Genomic DNA, 23,771 nt, shown 5'->3' on the forward strand with positions numbered 1-23,771 from the left:
ATTTATAATTTTAAAAAAATTAAATTTTTTTTTTTGAAAAAAAAAATAGCGTTTGCTACCGTGCAACACCAAAATTTGGTGCTGAGAATGGCGTTGGATTAGAGCAGCTCGGCGGCAAAAATGATGTTGGAACGCCAGATATGGAGCATGGTTGAAGATGCTCTAAATAAAACAAAATTCTGTCTCACTAAGTCAAATTCCAAACTTCAAATTTCAAGTTTAATTTAGCTCGACAGTTAATTAAATTCACAGGGTTAATTAAATATGAAGTCTCGAATAATTTATAAGTAATTCAATTAATTATTTTTTAAAAAATACTTCCTCCGTCTCGATGCAAGATTGCCGTTTACTTTTTACATATAAATTTTTTAATATTAATATTATAATGAGTTGTAGTGAAAAAGACAAAAAAAAAAAAAAAAAAAAAAACCCTGTTAGTATTGTGTAATATAAAAGTAATATCATTTGTGTAATATAATGTAAGTTGGAAGGGTATTTATTGCGTTAGGTAGATAGTATAATTACTAAATTAGAAAATGGTAATTTTGTTTTGAGACGGACAAAAATGAAAAATGACAACCTTTCAATGGGACGGAAGGAGTATTTATATTTCTTACGTACTCGCCAATTAATTAATTTTAATATATATATATATATACCTTTAACCATAAATTAAATTTCCAACAATCAATTTAATTACTAACTAATTAATTAAATTATCCTTTTTCTTTTAACTAATGAAATAAATTGGATTAACATAAATGTCTCAACACACACACCACTACTGGCAAATCCATAATTAATTTCATTCACCAAATTATTTATTACATAGAGTAGCGGTTGGCAGTTGGGCACATTAATTAATTTCCAAGAAAATTGAAATAAAAACAACAATAACAATGACAATAATATACTGCCACAGTCAAAGAGTATTCAATGTGTAAAAATAGTTATATTAAATGAAAAAAAAAATATACTCCCTCCGTCCCAGAAATAAGAATTCATTTGCTTTTTGCACTTAGTTTTAAAAATATTAATATTATATTGAGATATAATAAAAATAAAATAGAAATAACCAAAATAATCTTATTAGTACGTGTGATATAAAGGTAATGACATTTGTGTAATACATTGTAAGTTGTAAGTGTATTTGTAATGTTAGGTAGATAGTACAGTTACTAAAAGAGGAAATTGATACTTTGTTATGGAACGGACTAAAATGGAAAAATAGATACTTTGTTATGGGACGGAGGAAGTATATTTTTTTATTTTTCTTAAAAACATATTGAATAAAATACTATTATAAATAATATTCCCTCCATCTCACATATCATGTCCACGTTGCCGTTTCTATCCGTCTCACATACCATATTACTTTTATTTTTTGGAAAATAATTATACATTTTAATCTCATTTTAAACTTTTTAATTTTATTTTTTTAAAATTTTAATTAAACTAATTAGTTATCTTAATATTAATTTATAATTATTTATATTATAGGATAATTATTTTCACTAATACATTCTTAATTATCTACGAATTACACCCCTCTTAAAATACTATGTCTACAGTGCAACAAACACAGTATGTGGGACGGAGGTAGTATTAATTTGGTCATCGAAAATTGCGCCCACTTCCTTTGTACTTATTCGCTTCAGATATTTTATCCGTTTTGCTATAAATACGAGAATTTAAAAGGAATATAATTAGTAAAAATAATTATTATATAATAAAAATAATTATATATTAAAATTAATATAACTGATTAGTATAATTAAAATTTAAAAAATTATAAATTAATTTTTTAAAAATAAGATTAAAGTGTATAATTTTTTTTCAAAAAAAAAAGTGATAAAATAAGTGGGACGAACTAAAATGAAAAGGTGAATATGAGAAGCTGGACAGATGGACTATTTTCTAAAGAAAATGATCATATTTTTTGTTGACAAATAAAGTATTGAATCGAATATTATATACTCTATGAGATATTATTGATCATATTTATGCACAGCTTAATTCAATTGAATTATTTTCAGAAAATATCTATTTCAATTTAAATTATAAATTCTATTAAATACAACTTAATTTCTATTTCTCAAATTTATTTTTTAAAATAAAAAATAACTTTAAATTACTATATTGTATTAACAGAACCTCTCAAAAACTTAAATCAAGCATACAAACCTATACAAAAATATAAAAATTCGAATTCATTTTAAAGTTTAAATCTAATTGAAATCCAATTTTTCCGAACTTACATTATATTAATTGAGTAAAAATTAATTAACATAACCCAATCGAATTTACTTGATACTTAATTAATTGAAAAAATTACTTATAATTCATATGTGATTGTAAAACTACACATTATATTTCTCATAATTTAAAAATTGTACGAGAATTTCTCGTATTTTATAAATCATCAAACACAATCCCTTGTAAAAGAAATTTTGCACGATATTTTTAATTCACAATGATGCCTTATGTAATTTTTAAATGACAGGTTTTTTCAAATTACAAGTAGATTATTTTTCTTTCGTTGCAATTTAAAGCATTATTTTTACCATTTTCGTCTGTCTTACTTCAAAATATTTTTTTCCTATTTTAGAAAAAAGTAATCAATATCTAACTATCTTTAACTTTCACTTAAATTACAAACATATCATTACACATACACTTACTTTATATATAAAAAGACAAAATATCAGAAACTCTTAGGTTGTGTTCTTTTATGGGTTTTACTATTCAATTTTTTTTCCTCTAAGGGTGTGTTCGTTTGATGGATTTTGACAAAATCTCACTATTCATCCAAAAATTTCTCCAAAAAATATCAAATCAAACACCTATTTTTTTATTTTTTATATTATATTAAAAATCAATTTTATATTCAAAATATCACATCACCACCTATTTATATAACATCATACAACTATTCAAATTCAAAATTTTTATTATTCAAATCTCAACTCAAAATCCAAACCCCCAAACAAACACACTCTAGAAATATTAAATTAAACAACTATTTAAATTCAATTTTTTACTATTAAAAAATTCAAACCAAAAAATCCAAATCCACAAATTACGCACTTTCATTAACTAATAAAATATTATTATTATTTTTTTTAAAATTGAGTAAGTAATTTTGCTTAATTATTAATTAATTAGAGTATTGTGGTGATGTGTGTATATGTAGTCAAGGTGAAGGTGATCCATCTCTATCTCTTCTTCATCATCATTTCTTTCACCACGTGAAGATGATGATGATTCCAACTTCACATTGTTATTCTGCTGCTCCCATTTTTGTATTAACTCACTTCCCACAATCAGAAAAAAAAATAAAAATAAAAATAAAAATAAAAATAAAAGTTTACTATATATATATATATATATATAAGAATTATTAATTTAAGGGAAAGAAGTGATTTAAATATTTACATTGAAAGAATGAAGAGTAGTTTTCATTTTGGTAAAAGATTCTTTCTGTTGTATTTCTCCTGCTGGAAGAAAGGCTCAAGTAATAAATTATTGTAAAAAATATTCCCTCCGTCCCAAACAAGGTGCAACATTTATTTTTACATGGGTTTTTAGGTGGATAGTATTAAGTAGGATAATTTAGAAACTAGGTGATTTGATGAAGAGAAAAATATATATTTTATTTTTTTTATTTGGATGATGTGAGGGGATAAAGTGTGGGGCAGAAATTAAGTATAATTAATTATTTCCTATTTTGGAAATGTTGCAGGGTGTTTGAGACATAAAAAAAAAAAATGTTGTAGGGTGTTTGGGACGGAGAGAGTAATAATTAGGTTTAATTCATGTAATGTGTGTATTGTAAGAAGAAAAACAATATCAGAAAATTGGGCTATAGTTGCTATATAAAAAATAAATAAATAAAAAAATTACGATTTTAATACAAATTGATAATTTTTTATTAAAAAGTCACTGAAAAATTTACCTTAGTGATTGAGTGGTGCCATTGCCAAAATTGTTTTTGGAGTTGCAGAGATAACGAGGAAGCAACAGCGGGGATGGGAGAATTAGCAAGGGAATGAAAGCCGTAGCTGTGCTGCTTCAACTTTGAAAGAAAACTAAAGGCTCAATTTTACCGCTAACTGTTGACGAGATGTTTTGAATGTAAAATTATTTTTTATTATAATATAAAAAGTAAAAAATAAATATTTCGTTTAATATTTTTGATGAAAAAAGAAAAAATAAAAATTGATGAATAGTCAAATTTGAGAAAAATCCTCCAAACAAACACACTTTTAGGATGCCTATGATTTTGATTTAAAATTAATTTTACTATTATTCAGTACGAGATTTCGGCTTTAGAATTTAAAGATTCATATTAAGAAGGAATTTTAAACATGATTAATATGTTATACGGGTATAATTTTGATATCATATTAAGAAGGAATTCGAAACTTCAATTTAAAACTATTTCGATAAAATAAATAATTGGTTGAATTATTAACTAATTGGGCTGAATCAAATTGTGTAATTTAAATGAATTATTGGGCCAAGAATTAAGGTAAGATTTAGGATTATGATGGGCTTATAAATTAATTAGATTTTTTATTTGAATTTTAGATTGTCATCATTTTTTCTCACAAAATATCAAATAAAAAATTTAATTTTAATGCATTTTCTAATTTCCTTAGTATTTTTGTTATTCCATTCTTCATTTTTTTTTTCATTTTCAAACATTAAATGCAATATTAAATTCGGATGCTTTCTTAAGTAAGTCGGAAACTCCATCACGATACTATTTTTCTTATTAGTATTATTATTTTTTAAATAAATATATATATATATATTTTTTCATAATTTTGCTCTCGAATATAGTTGAAATGTCTATATATTTTTTAAGTTAAAATAGAGTTGAATTATGTAAAATACTTTTTATATAATATTTTAAATGTTTATGATGAATTACATAAAACAATAATTTACTTCAATAAATTATATCAATTAACAATATATTGTCATTATAAAATATGGATTTTGACTTATAAAATTGATCAGATTCTCTTTGCTAATTACTAATTTATTTAATTAAAATAATTTTATGACAACATCTTGTCTGCTTCCTGCCATGACTTGTCTTTTAATTTCCTATCAATCTTTCATTAGGATATTAAATATTTAGATTATTTATTATAATAAGCAAATTATTTTTTAAAGTTTGGTTACGTTATTTAATTTGATTTTTTTTTTTTCTCTTTTTAGTACTCCTTCCGTTCCATGTAATTTATGTGTGTTATTGTAGACACGAGAATTTATGTAAAATATAATTAGTAAGTAATTAAAAAGTATATTAGTAAAAATAATTATAAATTAATATTAAGATAACTAAATAGTTTAATTAAAATTAAAAAATTATAAAAATTTAAAATATGATTAAAATGTATAATTATATTGAAAAAAAAAATGATAAATTATGTGGAACAGACGAAAATAAAAAATATGAACAAATTAAGTGGGACCAATAGAATAGTAATTTGAAATTTGATTTCAATTTATATATATATATATATAAATTAATTATATTGTCTTACACTATCATATCAAATTACAATTCTGATAATAAATTAAAACAGAATTTTAACCTTTTATTTTTTCTTTTACTTTTTATAATCATTATTTTGAAGCTTATTTAGAAGGTCGAATATTTAGTGATTTGGTTTGATGTATATATATATATTTTTTTATATAAGGTATAAAAAATTATGTAATTAATATAAAAAATAATATTTTATGTTAAATGTTGATATTTTTTAGATGATAAAATAAATATATTATATAAATTGAAAATCGTATCGAGAAAAAATCGTGAAAGAATACACCCTAATTAAAAGATAATTTATATTTCACTTCATTTTATAAGAAAAATATTTATTTTTATATTAGGAATAACCTCATCTAAATTGTTACAAACACATTACATCTAATCAAATGCTTTATTTATTAGCATAATCGATCAACAAATCTTAGTTTACCAAAACTGTTCACAACGTAATTTTTGAAAATTTTGCAATTATATTGTCCAAACAACAATACTCGCTTTGTCGGCTCTAAAAGTCTTATTTATCTTTTGCGTTATTGCACTTAACATTAAAAATATCTTTATATTTGTATAATTTTTTCCACAAATGTCATCATGATATAGTATTATAACACACTAATATAAGTATTTTTTTTGTCACTTTTCCTTAATTTGTACTGCATTTTTATATAATATTCCCTCCGTCATTCAAATCTATACTCACTTTCCTTTTTGGATTGTTATAAAAAACTATTATCGTTTCTCTTTTAAGTAAAAAATTATTACATTTTTGTATTTTTTTACTATAAAAAAAATAACAATTATTACTCACTTTTATTAATTCATGTGTCCGGTCAAATGAACACAGATTTGCGTGACGGAGGGAGTAATTAATATTCAAATATCAACACGCAAAAAGTAAATGAGACCTTTAAAGTCGGACGACGAAATTAGTATTATATATCAGTTAAAATATTTTGCACATTTTAATAATATGTACTCCCTCCGTCCCATTGGAAGGGTGACATTTGTTTTTTGCAAGTAAATTTTTGAATATTAATATTATATTAGATTATAGTTAAAAAGACAAAACTACTTCTATTAGTATGGTGTAATATAAAAGTAATGACATTTGTGTAATATAACGTAAGTTGAAAGGGTATTTATTATGTTAGGTAGATAGTACAATTACTAAATTAGGAAATGATAACCTTGTTTTGGGACAGACGAAAATAGAAAATAGTAGTCTTTTAATGAGACGAAAGAAGTATATATTCACTATGAATATATTCGATTTAGAAAATATAAAAAATAAAAAATCTTTATTTCGATATAGTAAAATATTTTTACGGTGCTGACAATATATCGGATACTAAAAGGCAACATAAAATTTGAGTTAGCAGATCTAATGGGTCTGCCCTTTGAGTTTTTAAAATTATAAAATTATAATTTTTGATATGATAGTAATATACTTCTTCCTCCGTCCCTTAACAATCTATCCATTTTTTTATTTTGGTACTATCTACCTAACATTACAAATATCTTTCTAATTTACAATAAATTACACAAATGTTATTACCTTTATATCATACAATACTAATGGAGTTAATTTAGTTTTTTTACCTTTATTTCTACTTTATCCTAATATAATACTAATATTTCTAAAATTTGGTTTAAAAAGCAATTGAATATATAGATATGAGACAGGAGGGAGTATATTATTTTAAATGAAAATTAGATTTCTTACCATGTATTTCATTTGTTCTGAATATAATATTATATTTTTTATCCGTCTATTCCATACTTTATGTTATTTTTATTTTTTGACAAAATATTATATACTTTAGTTATATTTTAAAATTTTAAATTAATGACTTAGTGATACTAATTAATTATTTTAACTTTGATTCATAATTATTTTTATTATATTGTAATAATTTTTATTAATATATTTTTAATTATTTATTAATTATATTTTTAAAAATTAATTATTTTTATTATATTATAATAATTATTAATCATTGATTAATTATCTCTCTTGTGCGTATCTACAGTAACACCGTATCAGGCAGAAGTTGTATTTAATTAAAGAATATACTACTATATTTAATTTGATATATTTATTTATTATTATTATTATTTTTTAAAAGAAATATTCCAGGCGAGATCCAAATATTAAAGAAAGAAAGATATGACCGAATAAAAATAATAATAATAAAAAGACCGAATATTTTTTGTCGTGACGCCAACTATTGCATATGCCTCAACAGTGTTGCTTGGTTCACACTACACTTATATATATATATATATATATATTCTAATTAAATTAATTAATTAATTAACCCTAAGGAGAGTTCGGTGGGATTAATTTATAGGTGAGGATAAATTTTAAATATATGAATTATTTTAAAATTGAAATTATTGACAATTTAAGTTTATTATTGATTATTTATTTATTTTTAATCGCTACCACTGCTCCTCGAGTGTGCACCAAATAAAATCAACATGAGAGAAAATTATAAAACATATTGTTCATGCATATTTTATTATCACTTTTTTTTTTAATTTTTAAAATATATCATACATATTTGCAAAAGTTGTTTTTATGCCTTTTGACCGCAATAATTTTCACACAATGGTTATCCTTAGGGGTGGACACGGTTCGGATATTTACAAATATGCAGGTATTTGATATCCGAACCAAACTAAACAAATACCCGAAACCGTGAACCGTATTCGAACCAAAAATTTCGGTTAACTCGGTTAACCGAAAATATTTGCAATATTCACAAATAATTCGAACCGAAACCGAATCGAATATAATTATTAATATAAATTTTAAAATATAATAACATAAATATATAAATATATTCGGCTCAGTTAACCGAACCGAAAAAAATATCAAAAACCGAAACGAACCGAACAAATATCAAATATGCAGTATTTGTATTCGAACTGAATTTGCTCGATTAACCGAAAATTCGGTTCGATTCAGTTTGATTCAACGGTTCGACGATTCGGTTCGGTTTTTTTGGCCACCCCTAGTTATCCTATGTGTTTTAATTTTAAAATACTTCATAACATATAGTCTACATAAAAATTTTATTACATAATTCACCAACTATACAATTTAATATATACAAAATTTATTTTTTATGTATTTTTATTAATATATATATATAGATAGATGTAACGTACATATTGTCCCAATATATATATATATATATATATAATTTGGGTAAGGCATATTAAAATAAAAAGTCTTTAAATATTATGTATATTTATTTAATATATAAAGCAACATACTCTAGCCCATGAAGTAACAAAATTATTAATTAGTTTTTATACTTTGTCAAATTCTTGTTATGTTAATTTAATCAAATAATAAAATGGGCTGATAGAACCTTATGAACCAAACCAATGATATAAAATTTAATCAATATTATTGCTTTGAATTTTTATTTAAATATTTTTTTATATAATATATTTGTAAGAAAATAATAATATATTTTTATTAGAAATTGCTTTAAGTGAATAATATCGATTTGAGTTTAAAATGAGAAAAGAACAAACCGAATTGTGTAATTCTATTCTTAGCCAAAGTTTAATACTCTATTTGCCTATTAAATTTAATTTATTTGGGTTCAGCACGAAAATTAAGGAAAATAAATATTTTTATTGAAAAAGTGATAGGTAATTGAAGGTATTTTTGGAAATTTAGTTAAAAAGTAAATGAAATAAAGAAATATAATGTAATAAAATTAGTGGTATTTGTTGTAAATAAGTGTTAAATTGAGGTTAATAATTAAATGTTGATTTGTTGACTTTGTCAAAATTAGTAATAAGATAAATTTAATGGACGGACTAAAAATGAAAGTGAGAATAAATTTTGTGGACGAAATAAGTGTAATGTATGAATATATTTCTGTAAAGAGATCAATAACAATATATATTGTATAGATCATTGTCACTTGTTATAATTAATGCATATACTTTATTTGTATATATTAATATAAATATTGTATTGTTATGTGTTGTTAGTATATATTTTACATGTTGTCAACAACAGTACTGAATAGTACTCCCTCCGTCCCAAAAAGAAGTATCCATTTGTTTTTTTGCAAGTAGTTTTAAAAATATTAGCATTATATTGGGACATAGTAGGAATAAAGTAGAAATGAGTAAAATAACTTTGTTAGTATGTGTGATATAAAGGTAATGACATTTATGTAATATATAGTAAGTTGTAAAGGTATTTGTAATGTTAGGTAGATAGTACGGTTACTAAAAAAGGAAATAGATACTTTGTTATGGGACAGACTAAAATGAAAAAATGGATACTTTGTCATGAGACGGATGAAGTATTATTATTCAAAATCGTAACCGCCATCATATATTAGCATAGTGTGCCTTTATTTGTATTTATTTTCTGGATGTTTATATTATAGGAATGTTTTTTTTCATTTTTTAAGGTTTATGTTTTTATTGAAATAATAATTTGATGAAATATTTTATAAAAAAAAATTATTTATTTTTATTAAAAATTATGAAAACTAAATAGTAAAAAGAAAAATTCTAAAAAAACACACCTTTAATATATATATATATATATTTAATCTTCCGATAAGTAGGTGGCATAAATTGTCTAATAAAGTCTCGTTTGTCGCCCAAATTACTTTTCACAGTACTTTTACGGTAAATTTGAAAAGTTGGGAGTCGAAGAAACACACTTTAGTCTCTATGTTATATATATATAAACGTAGTCGCAATAAGTATGGCTAAATAAATTTATGACCGTGAAATCATCGGTTGATATTTACATTTATTCTTCGTAATAAACGACCAAAAAAATCTATTGTAATTTATTAGACATTAAATGCCCCAACATGGATATGGTTGGCCTCAACCCTTCACATAATATAATCAATCTACTACTCACAACTTTTATTTATTTTATTAATTTATTTATTGTTTTTTTTTAAAAAAAAATTGATAAAGTTTATTTATTTTTGAAATTATGTATTTCCTCTTCATTGAATAACCCCATCTCATCCAATAATAATAATAATAATAATAAAAATAATAATGCTACCCACCTTTTTCATTTATATAATTGAACCAAATATATTTTTATTTGAATTTAAAAATGGATTTTATCCAATAAAAATATATATATATATATATAAACACACATTTACAAAAGGTTATATAAGGTTTTTTATTCAAATAATTATAATTTCGTCAAATACATCTATCTATGTTTTCCTTTCATTTGTTCATAAAAAATAAAAAATAAAATTTATTTACAATAATTTTTTTTTTGTACATTATTTAATTATATCATTCAATTTTATATTTATTTCAAACATGCCACCATTATAATTATATCATTTATTCATTTTATTTATTTAAAAATTTTATCACCCCATTAACTCGTCCATTAACTTTCCTTTCTCACAGTATATTTATTTTACGTTACAATCAATTGATATAATATTATATTTTATTAAATATATGTCCAACTTCTATGAAGTCGAGGACAATATTATATACTCGTTCCGTCATTTAAATTTATATATATATTTTTTATGGGTTGTTATAAAAAATATTTTTGTTTTTCTTAGTAAAAAATTATTACACCTTTGTATTTTTTTTACTGTAGAAAAAAAAGTAACAATTATTATTTATTTTTATTAAAATTCATATCCGATTAACTGAATACACATTTGCATGATGAAGGAAAGTAGTATTTTGTCCGAAAATAATTCATTGGGGTTGTTGGAAGTGAGGATTCTAAATACACATTTTCTACATCTTCACGTTTTTAATTTAAACGGTGTATATTATTTATACATATATATATTCAGTAATTTTAATTTTGATATTTTTTAGAGTTGTTAAAGATCTAGGCTGAGCTGAATTTTAAGTGTTCATTAACGTTTGCGAACAAGGCTCGTGTTCGTTCGATAAGCTTTCGAACTCAGCTTGTTAAGAATTTTTGTTGTTTGAGCTCGTGTTCGTGTTCGACTCGTTAAACCTCATTCGAGCTCGTTTGTCTTATTTATTAAAATTATTTTATTTATATATTTTGAATTAATATTTTATTTATTTATAAATTATAATTTTATATGTATACATAATATTTATAATAAATATATTATTTAAATGAACGTTCGCGAACAAAGCTCAGGCTCGTCGTTAACCAAACGAGTCTGTTTATATTGTTCGGCTCGGCCGGTTAACGTTCGCGAACGAGCTTTAACCGAACCGAGTTCACGAACGGCTCCGTTCGTTTAACAACTTTAATATTTTTAAATTTAAATAATAGTTGAAATTGTTACTAATAATAATAGTAATAATAATAATATTTAATTATAAATCTATATAATTTAATTTAATTCCCATCCTATGGGCAATGGAGGCTGTAAAGAGACGTGAAGGGGGGCTCGGATTGTATGGAGACTTATCATAAGTCAATTATAATAAATAATTTATTTTTTTTTCTTCCCAACTACAACCACCCATAATAATTATTAGAAAATCATTAAAACTTTATATAATAGTTATATATTTTTTAAATTAAAATTATTTTCAATTATATAAATCAAGAAAATTATTTGACGAACAACACACAATTTTGTCCCACTTAAAGATCAATGATAATAGAGAACACTACATAGGTTTACTAAATACTTATCAACATTTTTTATTTAAATATTACGTGAAATTTATCCGTATTCTGACCCTAAAATTGTACTAAAAAATAAAAATAAAAATAAAAACATAATACAAGAGTTTAATTTAATATTTTTAAAGAATTTTTTTTATATATATAAATGATAAAAATTTGTGTAAAAACCAAACTACAAACTACCATAGTCTAGATTGTTTCAAAATTTCTTGCAGTAGAATAAAAATATGTAATAATAATAATAATAATAATAATAATAATAATAATAATACAAGTAAATTAATTAATTAATTAACCAAAGAAGATAAATAATTTGGTTGACGTAGTGTAAATTTGTTTGATTGTTGCTTGAAATTGATTTGAAATAAGATGATTGATTTAAATTTATAATTTAATTATATTTTGAATTAAAAATTGTGCCGAATAAATAATATTAATTTTAATTTAAAATAATCGAGCCGACATTAATATACTAAGTTGCGAGGTTCTTTTGACTACATCCACACCTCTAATTATTGCTACGCCCTTTCATTAAATGAGCATAAATTAAATGAAAAATCGATTAAAGTACGAGTAATATTTATTCATATAGACAAATTTTATTTTATTTTATTTAAAAAAATTGACGCTATTTATTCACAATATATATATTTTTATAAAAAAAAATCATATCAAATAATTAGTTTTATTCATAAAATAGCATATTAAATATTTAATATTTTTTTTTACTATTTTTAAAAAATTTCGAAATCTAATACTCTTTTCGTATCTTAACAAAGTATTAATTTATTTTTTTGCGTAATTGTACTTAATATTAAAAATATCTTTACATTCGAATAATATTTTGTACAAATATCATTACATTTATATCATAAAATATTAATAGAAGTATATTATTTTTTTCTCTTAATTTGTACAAATACATTAGAAGACCTGACACAAACTCAACCCGCTCAAATTCGACTCATGCAGGTATATTGAGAGGTTTGTTTATTTATATTTTTCCTACATATTTTTTTAAGAGAAAATTGCAAAAAATATTCTTTATGGATACTTAATTATCACTCTTATCATTTATTTATCTTACTGACAAAATATATTTTATATATTTTTAAAAGTCGTCATTTTTGTCGTTTAGCCGCGCGTGAGTCAACCATTGTGTGAGCATACGTATGACCAAATGATATTTATGTTAATGATATAATCTTTATCAACTCTCGACAAACTACTTTCACTAAATTTAAATTGCATACGAAGAAGAAGTTCGAAATGACGGATTTGGATTTGTTATGTTCCTTTCTTTACCTTGAAGATTGTCATTTTAATGGTTGAATTTTTATCTTATAGAGAAAGTATATCAAGAAACTTCTCATCATGTTATGAATGTTTATTTGCAAGTCAACGCATCGATGAATTTGAATAAGAAATTGTAATGTCGTGAAAATCAGGAAAACAAGAAAAATATACAAGAATATAAAATTTTGATTTATATTTTCCAGTTCGATCAAAATAATTTACGTTTAGGCGTATTATGTGTTTGTTTTTAAAATGAGTAAGTTCAACATATTTATTTGGTAGCATTGGTTCATATGTTTCAACTTTTTCTTCAACTGAAATCCATTAATTTAAAATTTATTAGCAAATTCAAAGCTATCAAAGCAAACTGGGCATTAACAAAGCTATTAGATAAATAATACTTCATCCGTCCCAATACAGTAAACTTATTTACTATTTTTGTCCGTCTCAAAACAATAGTCTTATATCCATAAATAACTATATCATCATAAAATTACTCATATTTTTTCATTTTCATTGCACAATTCTCTTACTTTTTACACTAATACACTCACAAGGGTAAAAAAGTCTTTTATCCATACTTTTTACCAACTACCAATATAATATGAATATTTCTTAAATCTCGTGACCAACTCAATTAAGACTATATTTCTGGGATGGAGCGAGTATTTTAGAAGAAGCTAGTAAAGAAATGAAGAATGTGAAAGGAATAAAGCAAATACCAAAAAAAAAATATATATATAATATAATATAATTTTTTTTTTTTTTTATAAAATATTATACTCCCTTGGTCCCAAAAGATTTGTCTTGTTCTTTTATTTTCGTCCGTCCCAAAACAATTGTCTTGTTTCCTTATTTAGTAGTCGTGGTTCCCACTTTATAACAAAATTATTCATACTTTTCTATACTACCCCTAATTATCACTCTAACACATTCTTTAAAATCCTTCAAAAAAGCAAGGGCATTTTAGTCATTTATATTCTACTTTATATTCACTCTCAATTAAATACTATTATTCTTTAATTTCTATGCCAACTCTCAATAAGACACTTCTTTTAGGATCGAGGGAGTATCATAGTATACCTATAACCAAAATAAACCAAATACAACTCAACTCAAACGTGTTGCTTTAAACAATTTGAAATCATCAAACTTGTGAAATGGTTAACCATTATATATATATATATACATATATAACTTGTAGGTTGATAAAGCGATTATTTTTTTCTATTGTTGTTGTTTTATATATTGGAAAAAAAATAATATAATTTATATGTATAGTAATTTGATTTTGACTTTATGTATTTAGAAGGGTTTTTTTTTTAAAAAAAAAACTATTTAATTAATGATTTCTTATAAAATATTATATTTAATAGTAATTTTCTTTTATTATATGTAATTAATGATTTCTTATAAAATATTATATCATACACAAAAGGTAAACAATTCATTATATGTTTTCTTTTATTTTTAATATGTGAACTATATTAAATTGTTTATTTAGTTAGATTTTAACTTTAGATGTTTTTTTTTTTTTACTCTATGAAATTTTTACGATTTCTTATAAAAACAAGATATTTCATCCCATAAAATGCATTGCATTTAAACTATTGCAAGAAATCGATCATTCCGATGATTTGCACTAGCTTAGCTCAAGTCGTTCAAATAGTTGGATTTTTAATCTTTATTTATTTATTTATTTTTTATAACTAGTTTATTTTTTATTTTATTTTTTTGATGACACGGAAACCCGAAGTCGCTACCCGAAAGTGCATTGAGTAACTGTTATTTTTTGTCTACACGTTCTTCTAGTAGTTTAGAGTCTCTTTCACCATTAGGCCAACGTGCCCTTGATGGTCTTTTTGTACACGACTTTTCGAATTCGCATTTGATAATTACAAATTCGAGATTCCGTCGAACTAAAATAACAACATTTAAACTACTACTCAAAACTAAATCTCAAGTAAAAAATAATCCCCTCTAAATTTTTATGATTGAAAATACATGTTTTTTTAAATTCATGGATGAATAAATTCTTATTATTATTAGACAAATTAGATTAATAAATTGTATGGATGTATTAAAAAGGAAAAGGGGAAATTAATTGAAGTGACCTTATAATAATTCCTTTGGTTTATAAAGAAATAATGACTATTGAGAAAAATAAAAAATAAAAAAAAGTTGGTAGATTTTAATTTTGTAGGGTTCATCTCAGTTCCCCACCGAAAAGGGCAATCAATTTTATTTACTTTCCTCCGTCTCAATACAATAGTTATATTTATCATTTTTTTTATCTCAAAATAATAGTCTTATTTTCATAAATAATCATATCACCATAAAACTATCTCTACTTTTTTATTTTTATTACACAATTGTCGCTACTTTTTACCCTAATACACTCACAAGGGCAAAAAAGTTTTTTACCTGTACTTTTTATCCACTACCAATATAATATAATATTACTTAAATTCCGTGTCGAACCTAACTCATACTATAGTTCTAGAACAAACTTATTTATTTTCATTATTTTTTTTAATCCGTCCGCTAAATTATCACATTACGAATTTTTTACCTGTACTTTTTATCCACTACCAATATAATATAATATTACTTAAATTCCGTGTCAAACCTAACTCATACTATAGTTCTAGAACAAACTTATTTATTTTCATTATTTTTTTTAATCCGTCCGCTAAATTATCACATTACGAATCAAAATATAATTATTATCCTTAATTCCATATTTATTTAGAACAAATATCATTAACTTTATTACATTTTCTTTCTTCGTTTACTTTAATTTATAACTAAATTTAAAAAAAAAATACCTTCAAGTATCTATATTTTTTTAATAAAATATTTATTTTTCTATGGAATCCTAATGAACTATTTTGAGTGACTAGATGAAGTAATACTTGTGGAGGTGAAAATTAATTATTAAAAATAAAATATTCATTAGAGTCACATGATCCCACCCCCAAATTGTTAAATTAAAATCTAAGAGAATTAATGACGGGGGAGAATCTTCATGTAATTATTAACTCCTCTTTAGTCAACCATAATAATAATAATAATAAAATCAATTAAACAAGAATTTGGCTTTGTTAAATGTATTAAATAGTACACACATGCATTATTATTTATTTTAAATTTCATTCTCTCTACATTTTACTTTCTTATTTTATTACACCAAACAGCTCAGTGTTTTTAATTAATTAATTAATTTATTTTTATTATGATATCTCAGATGAACTGTCAAGAATTAAATTAAGAAACCTCGAAAACTTCCTGTCTGAAAGTTGCCCTTTTTCCTCTCTTTTCTTGTCCGAAGCTTCCCCCAAATTATTTCTAGGGTTTCTGTTCGATTTCAATTTCAATTTCAATTTCTAATTTCAATTTCGATTTGAATTTGAATTTGAATTTGAGAATGAGAGATTTCGCGTCGTGTTTCAGTGATTATGCCGTTCAAGTCTCCGACACGTCGTGCTCGACGCAGTCGTCCAATTCCTGCATCTCGCCGGCGGTGTCGCCGTCGCCGTCGCCGCCGTCCGTACAGAATTCGGTGACGTGTCTGTACAAGACGGTGGTGTCGTCGACGCAGGAGCAGCTGTTAATTACCCTAACCTGGTGCAAGACCGCCGCCTTCCAGGGCCTCAACGTCGCCGTTGGCCGCGGCGGCGCCGCTCCCGTCGCCGCCGTCAAGCTCAGCACGAACTCCCGCCTATTCCGGAAGCTGAAAGGCACCAAATCTCTGCAACTCCAGGACCTGGAAATCGAGCTTTTCTGGGATCTCTCCACAGCCCGATTCGAATCAGGGCCCGAGCCCGTCGACGGCTATTTTATCTTAATCACCATTAATTCCGAGCCCGCCCTACTCCTCGGCGGCGACGGCGACACAGCCCGCGAATCCGCCGTTAAAAAGCTCAAACCCGCCGGCGCGGGAGCCGCCAAATTCTCGCTAATTTCCCGGCAGGAGCAGTTTTCCGGCAGCACACAGTACTCCACCAGAGCTCGATTCTCCGACGCCGGAAATTGCCACGACATCGTAATCCGCTGCGGCGGCGGCGGCGGTGGCGATTCCGATGGGGTAAAATCGCCGGCGATGTCTGTTTACATCGATAAAAAAACTGTGATTCGTGTGAAAAGGCTGCAATGGAATTTCCGTGGCAATCAGACAATTTTCCTCGACGGATTGCTCGTCGATCTGTTGTGGGACGTCCACAATTGGTTCTACAGTGACAATAATAACTGTAATAATTCGAATATTCCGGCGGCCGGATGTGCAGTGTTCATGTTCCGGACAAGGAGTGGAATGGACAGCAGATTGTGGCTAGAAGAAAAAATGGCGAACAGATCAGATGAAGACGACGAGGGGAAAATTGGGTTTTCACTGCTCATCCTTGCCTGTAAGAACATCATCCCAACAATGTAAGAACACTTTGGATTCAGGTTACTTTTTTTTTTTTTTTTTGAAATTGAAATTGAAGAATTGGCAAAAAGGGGGGATGTGAAAAACTCGTAAGAATGATTAATTTTCTTCAAATTTGTGTTTTTCGGAGTTGTGATTTTGTGCAATTGTAGATTGAATTGGAGCAAAGATTGGATCTTTAATTTTAATTTTAATTTTGCTGTAATAAAAACTCAGAATTGATTGAATTCATCTAGACATGGATATTTAATTTGTTTATTTATTTATTTATGGGAAATCTGAAAAGGAATCTGTTGAAATGATGATGATGATTAGGGAATTTGAAATGAAGATTTTCAAAGAAGATTGGATTGGGTGTGTCCCAATTTAATTTTATTTGGTTACTTTTTGGTGCTTTTTACAGCTTTCAAGAAAGGTTGTAATAAACCCGAAAAAGGTTGTCTTGCAACACAAAAAAGGGGAGAGAATCTCCAGAGAATAGGAATTTGAGATCAATCTCACTATTCATTAATATATTTTTTTAAAAACATTATTTACTTATGATAAATAAATATGTTTTCTTTGTTTTGTTAACAGTAAGAAAGTGAATAAGATTTTGTTATTGTATTTGTCACGAAAAAAAATAAAAATTGTTATAAATCATTTTAATATATCTATAAAATATGTCATCATATCATATCTAATAAAAAAAAATACGTATTCAGTTTCAAATATTGTGCAATAGCTCTGTAGGGAGTGTTATGAAAATTTAAGTGAATAATAACATTTTATTCGTCTTAATTCAAAATATTTTTTTTACTATTTTCGTTCATTTTATTTCACTATTTTAGAAAAAAGTAATTATATGCTTAATATCAAACTATTTTTTTAATTTTTAGTTAAATTATAAATATATCTTTACACTTTATGCGAAAAGTCAAATGGCAAAAGTGATCTTTTGCAAAAGGGACGGAAGGAGTATTGAATATGATAATTTGAAAACTAAATAATGTGATGAGAAAAATATGTATATTTATTTTTTATTTATGTGATGTAGTGAGATAAAATATGATGTAAAAAATAAATATGTTTAATTTTTTATTTTAAAAATATTGCAAATGTTTGAAATAATCCAGAAAAAATTATTGTATAATATTGAGAGGAAAGAAGCATCACTTTTTTTAAAAAAAAAAAATTATTTTTTCATCTATTCACTCAATTGTTATTAAAGATCTTATTTTTTACATTCATTTACTTTTAATTCAAAATTTATATTACTAGTTCTATAAAAATTCAATTTTATTCTTATGGAATATAATCTCTTCACCTCGTAACAAAAGTATTTTTTTTTTTTTAGTAATTGTATTATTTACCTAACATTATAAATACCTTTACAATTTATAATATATTACATAAATATCATTACATTTATATCACACAATATTAATAAGGTTGTTTTAGTTATTTCCACTTTATTCATATTATATTCCAATATAATACTAATATTTTTAAAATCTCATGCAAAAAACAAATGAATATATAATTACGGGACGGTGGGTGTATAAAATAATACTCCCTCCGTCCCACATACCGTGTCTGCTACACTGTAGACACGGTATTTTAGGAGAGGTGTAATTAGTAGATAATTAAGAATGTATGAGTGAAAATAATTATCCGATAATATAAATAATTATAAATTAAAATTATGATAACTAATTAGTTGAATTAAAATTTTAAAAAAGATAAAATTAAAAAATTTAAAATGAGATTAAAGTGCGTAATCATTTTTTAAAAATAAAAAATAATATGGTATATGAAACGGACAAAGACGACATTGCAGACATGATACTTGGGACGGAACGGAGGGAGTATTAATATAAAAATATTTTGAGCATTATTTTATAAAATTGTAGCCAAAAATGGATATCCAAAAATGAAGAAACAGCCAAAAGGAGTTGACAGATCTTATCAAACCCAAACCCAGTCAGTGCTATTATTCATGTCTGTCTCTCTGTCTGTCTGTCTGTCTCTCTCTCTCTCTCTCTCTTTCTCTCTCTCTCTAGATATATATATATATATATGTATGTAATATATCTGGACCACACACATTACATTTTTCATGACCCTTCCCTTTTATTTAAGGCGTACGTGTTAGGGGTGCGTGTTATTTTTATTTTTTACTTTTTATTTGAATAATAATTTTTGGGTGTGTTTGTTTGGAAGATTGGATTTAAATTTAATTATTCATCCAATTTTTCTCTTAAAAAAATATCAAATCAAATATTTATTTTTTATTTTTTATATTATATTAAAAATCAATTTTACATTCAAAACATCACATCAATACTTATTTATATCACATCATACAACTATTCAAATTCAAAATTTTTACTATTCAAAATCTCAATCCAAAATCCAAACCTCCAAACAAACACACTTAATATATTTACTAAAAAATAATACTCTTCTATCCTTAGTTTCTTAACAAATTATCAATTTTATTTTTTTCAGCGACGGCACTATTTAACTAATATTACAAATATCTTACAATTTATAATATATTAACAAATATAATTATTTTTATATCACACAGTATTAATAAAAAAATTTTAGTTATTTTTATTTTATTTATACTATATATCAATATAATATTATTATAAATAAAATTATATACAAAAAAATAAATAAATATCTAGTTACGAGACGAAACCGTTATATTGTTCATTTGAAAGAGGAAATGGGAAAATTAGGTTATGGTTCCATGTTGGGGCATGAGGGGTGTTTTTGTCCAAATGGCAAGTGCCAAATCAAGAAGGAAACTCACTATCAGCTTTTTCATGCAACTTGGCTTAAGCTTTTATTATCTTCATTTGGTTGGACGAATTTTAATAATCTCTCCGTCCCATAACAAAAGTATCTATTTTTTTATATTTTAGTTCGTTTCATAATAAAATATTAATATTTATTTCTCCTTTTTGTAATTATACTATTTACTTAACATTACAAATACTCTTACAACTTACAATATATTACACAAATGTCATTACCAAATATCACACATACTAATAAGGTTATTTTAGTTATTTTTACTTTATTCATACTGTATTCCAATATAAGACTAATATTTCTAAAACTACGTACAAAAAGCAAATGGATATTTACTTATGGGACAGAGGGAGTAAAAATAACTAATACTCTCTCACTCCCAAAAAACGTCTTGTTGGGAGTTGACACGAGAATTAAAAAATAATAGTATTTAATTGAAAATAAATATAAAATAGAATGTAAAAAATTAAAATACTCTTACTTTTTGTGAAGGATTTTAAAAAGTATTTTAGAGTAATAATTAGAGATAGTTTTGAAAAGTATAAATAATTTTGTTATAAAATGATAACTAAAATTACTAAATAAAAAAATAAGATAATCTTTTTGGGATGAACAAAAAAAAAAAAAACCAATACTTTGGGACGAAAAAAGTACTTTTTTCATAAATCAAATTTATTATTATTATTATTATTATTATTATTATCATTATTATTAATTTACTCTATTACTATTTCTAGAAAAAATGAAAAAAAGGTAATATTTAATTATTAGTTTTTATTAATATTTATTTACAATAAATGTGTTAATTTTATCGTATTCATTCTCTTTATTCATTTGAATTATAATTAAATTTTAAAAATATCTTAACTATCTTTACTTTTTTAAATAAAAGACCCAGTCTCTTTTGAAATACATTTTTCGAATTTTATAATAGATTAAAAAATAATATTATTTTATTGATTAATTCAAGTAAAATTTGATGTTTTTGTCTTTTAATTTTTTTGTGTAAAATAATTGTATGTTTAATGATATACTTATAATTTAAATAAAAAATTAATAATATTTAAATATTAATGTACGATGACTTTTACTTTAAAAAAATGATACATAAAATAATAAAAATGATATTTTGGATTAAAATAAAAAAAATATATTTTTATTCATGTGTCAAGCCCAAATAAATTAAATACTCCTATGACATACTGAGGAAGTAATAACTATTTTTTTAATAAGAAAAAGTATAAAAAATATTATTGCTTTTATTAAAAAAATATAGAATTATTTTTGTAACAGTGAAAAAACAAAAGTAAATACAGTACAAATTTAGATGACGTACTTTTTATTATTATTATTACTCCATACCTGGTAAAAGAAAGTGGTGAGAACTTTACATTAGGGAAATTAAAAATAAATAATATTTGATTTTTATTTTTATTTTTTATTTTTTAAATGTAAGGATAAAAATTTAATATCGGTTGGTAAATATATGATGTAAAAAATATAGAGAAGCCTAGACTGACTACTAAAAAAATACTATATGAAGTCCAACGGTAATATTATTTAAATAAATAAATGAATAATAAAAATTTATAGAACAATTGTGAGGGCGTGTTTGTTTTGTGGGATTTTGAATTGGATTTTATTATTTAAAAAAAAAAATTTAAAAATTACTATTTTCGTCCGAGCTAATTTGTCTATTTTTGTGACACAAAGTTTTGGTATGTACAAATTATTTTATCTTTTACGATGGGTGAAATTAATGTGTGGGTATTGCTATAAATAAGTGTAAAGGTTAGAGGTGGAAAAAAATAACGAAATAATGTACATATCGTATCGAAAATATCAAAAGTTTTAGTGTACTGAAATTTCGGTACGATAACGGTATGTAATACCAAAATTCGATATTTCAGTATATATACCGAAAATATTGTATATAATTTTGATATTTGATATATCAGTTATGTACAAAAAATTTTGATATACTAAATTATCAAAACGGTACGGTATGTATATCTATCGTACTGAATTTTCGGTATGATATCAGTATAAAAAAATATTATTCTAAAAATTTTGATACAATATATGGTATAAATTTCGGTATACCGTATCAATCACCCCTAGTAGGTGATAGTATCTGTAGTGTCTATTGGGATTCATCCATACTAAAAAAGCAAAATAGATATTTTATATTTAGATACTTAAAATGAAAATGTATATACTTACCAAATAGAAGAAAGACGTATATAAATTTTCACAACTCTGCTACACAGCGGCCATGCCCGACTTTGTTTAGATAAAAAAAGTTTTGGAAGTTTTGAAAATTTAAAATATTAAAAATTTAATATTTGATTTAATATTTTATAAAACAATATATATATATTTTATATAGTGTTTTTTAAAATGGAATAATGCCTGAAATCCAAACTTTGTTGTATTAACAAAATTCAATGTTTTCAAAATCACAACTGGCAAGCAAATGCATCTTCTCATTCACTTCGACTTGTAATTATAACAATATTTTCAAGACAAAATTTTTGAAAATAATAAAAATCTACTATCCGACAATATTAATTAATAGTACTAAAAATTTAAAAAATATTTATATTAATATAATTTAAATTTTAATAAAATTTTCGATCGTTAAAAAGAATGTCCCCAAACAATCAAATTAGGTTCGGCTTCATGTCTCGTATCAAGATGAGTGCTTCTTCGAGCAACCCGCCTCTACATAAAAGATCAATCGTGCAACCCTAGCGTTCGACATTGGAAAAGATGGAATAGCCGCGGATCATTTTCCGAAATCCTTGCTTGCCTTCTTCGACCATTCTCCTCCACCATTTTGTCTAGCATTGTCAGCCTTTTTTTTGCGCATCCATTGAATGCAAAGCAATAGAAAACTATGTTTTTCTCGGATAATTTGGAGAACACGGTTGCTCCAACCCTCCGCACTTGCGAGCATATATTAATCAACAGAGATCTGAGGTAAACACCGATGTGAAAATCTT

General features: G+C 24.7%; 1 protein-coding gene across 1 annotated transcript; it reads left to right on the top strand.

Annotated features, from left to right (window-relative positions):
• Window positions 1–16,760: 16,760 nt before the first annotated feature.
• LOC127239309 (uncharacterized) lies at window positions 16,761–18,400 on the top strand (the record flags this gene model as incomplete). The annotated part of the gene is made up of 2 exons (XM_051257400.1): window positions 16,761–16,885; window positions 16,986–18,400. Coding segments are annotated over 2 exons (1,104 nt in total), but the record flags the coding sequence as incomplete, so codon positions are not given.
• Window positions 18,401–23,771: the final 5,371 nt, after the last annotated feature.

Source organism: Andrographis paniculata, unplaced genomic scaffold, assembly GCF_009805555.1.
Source record: "Andrographis paniculata isolate CXL003 unplaced genomic scaffold, ASM980555v1 Contig77END, whole genome shotgun sequence".
In the NCBI taxonomy this organism is placed as follows: Eukaryota; Viridiplantae; Streptophyta; class Magnoliopsida; order Lamiales; family Acanthaceae; genus Andrographis; species Andrographis paniculata.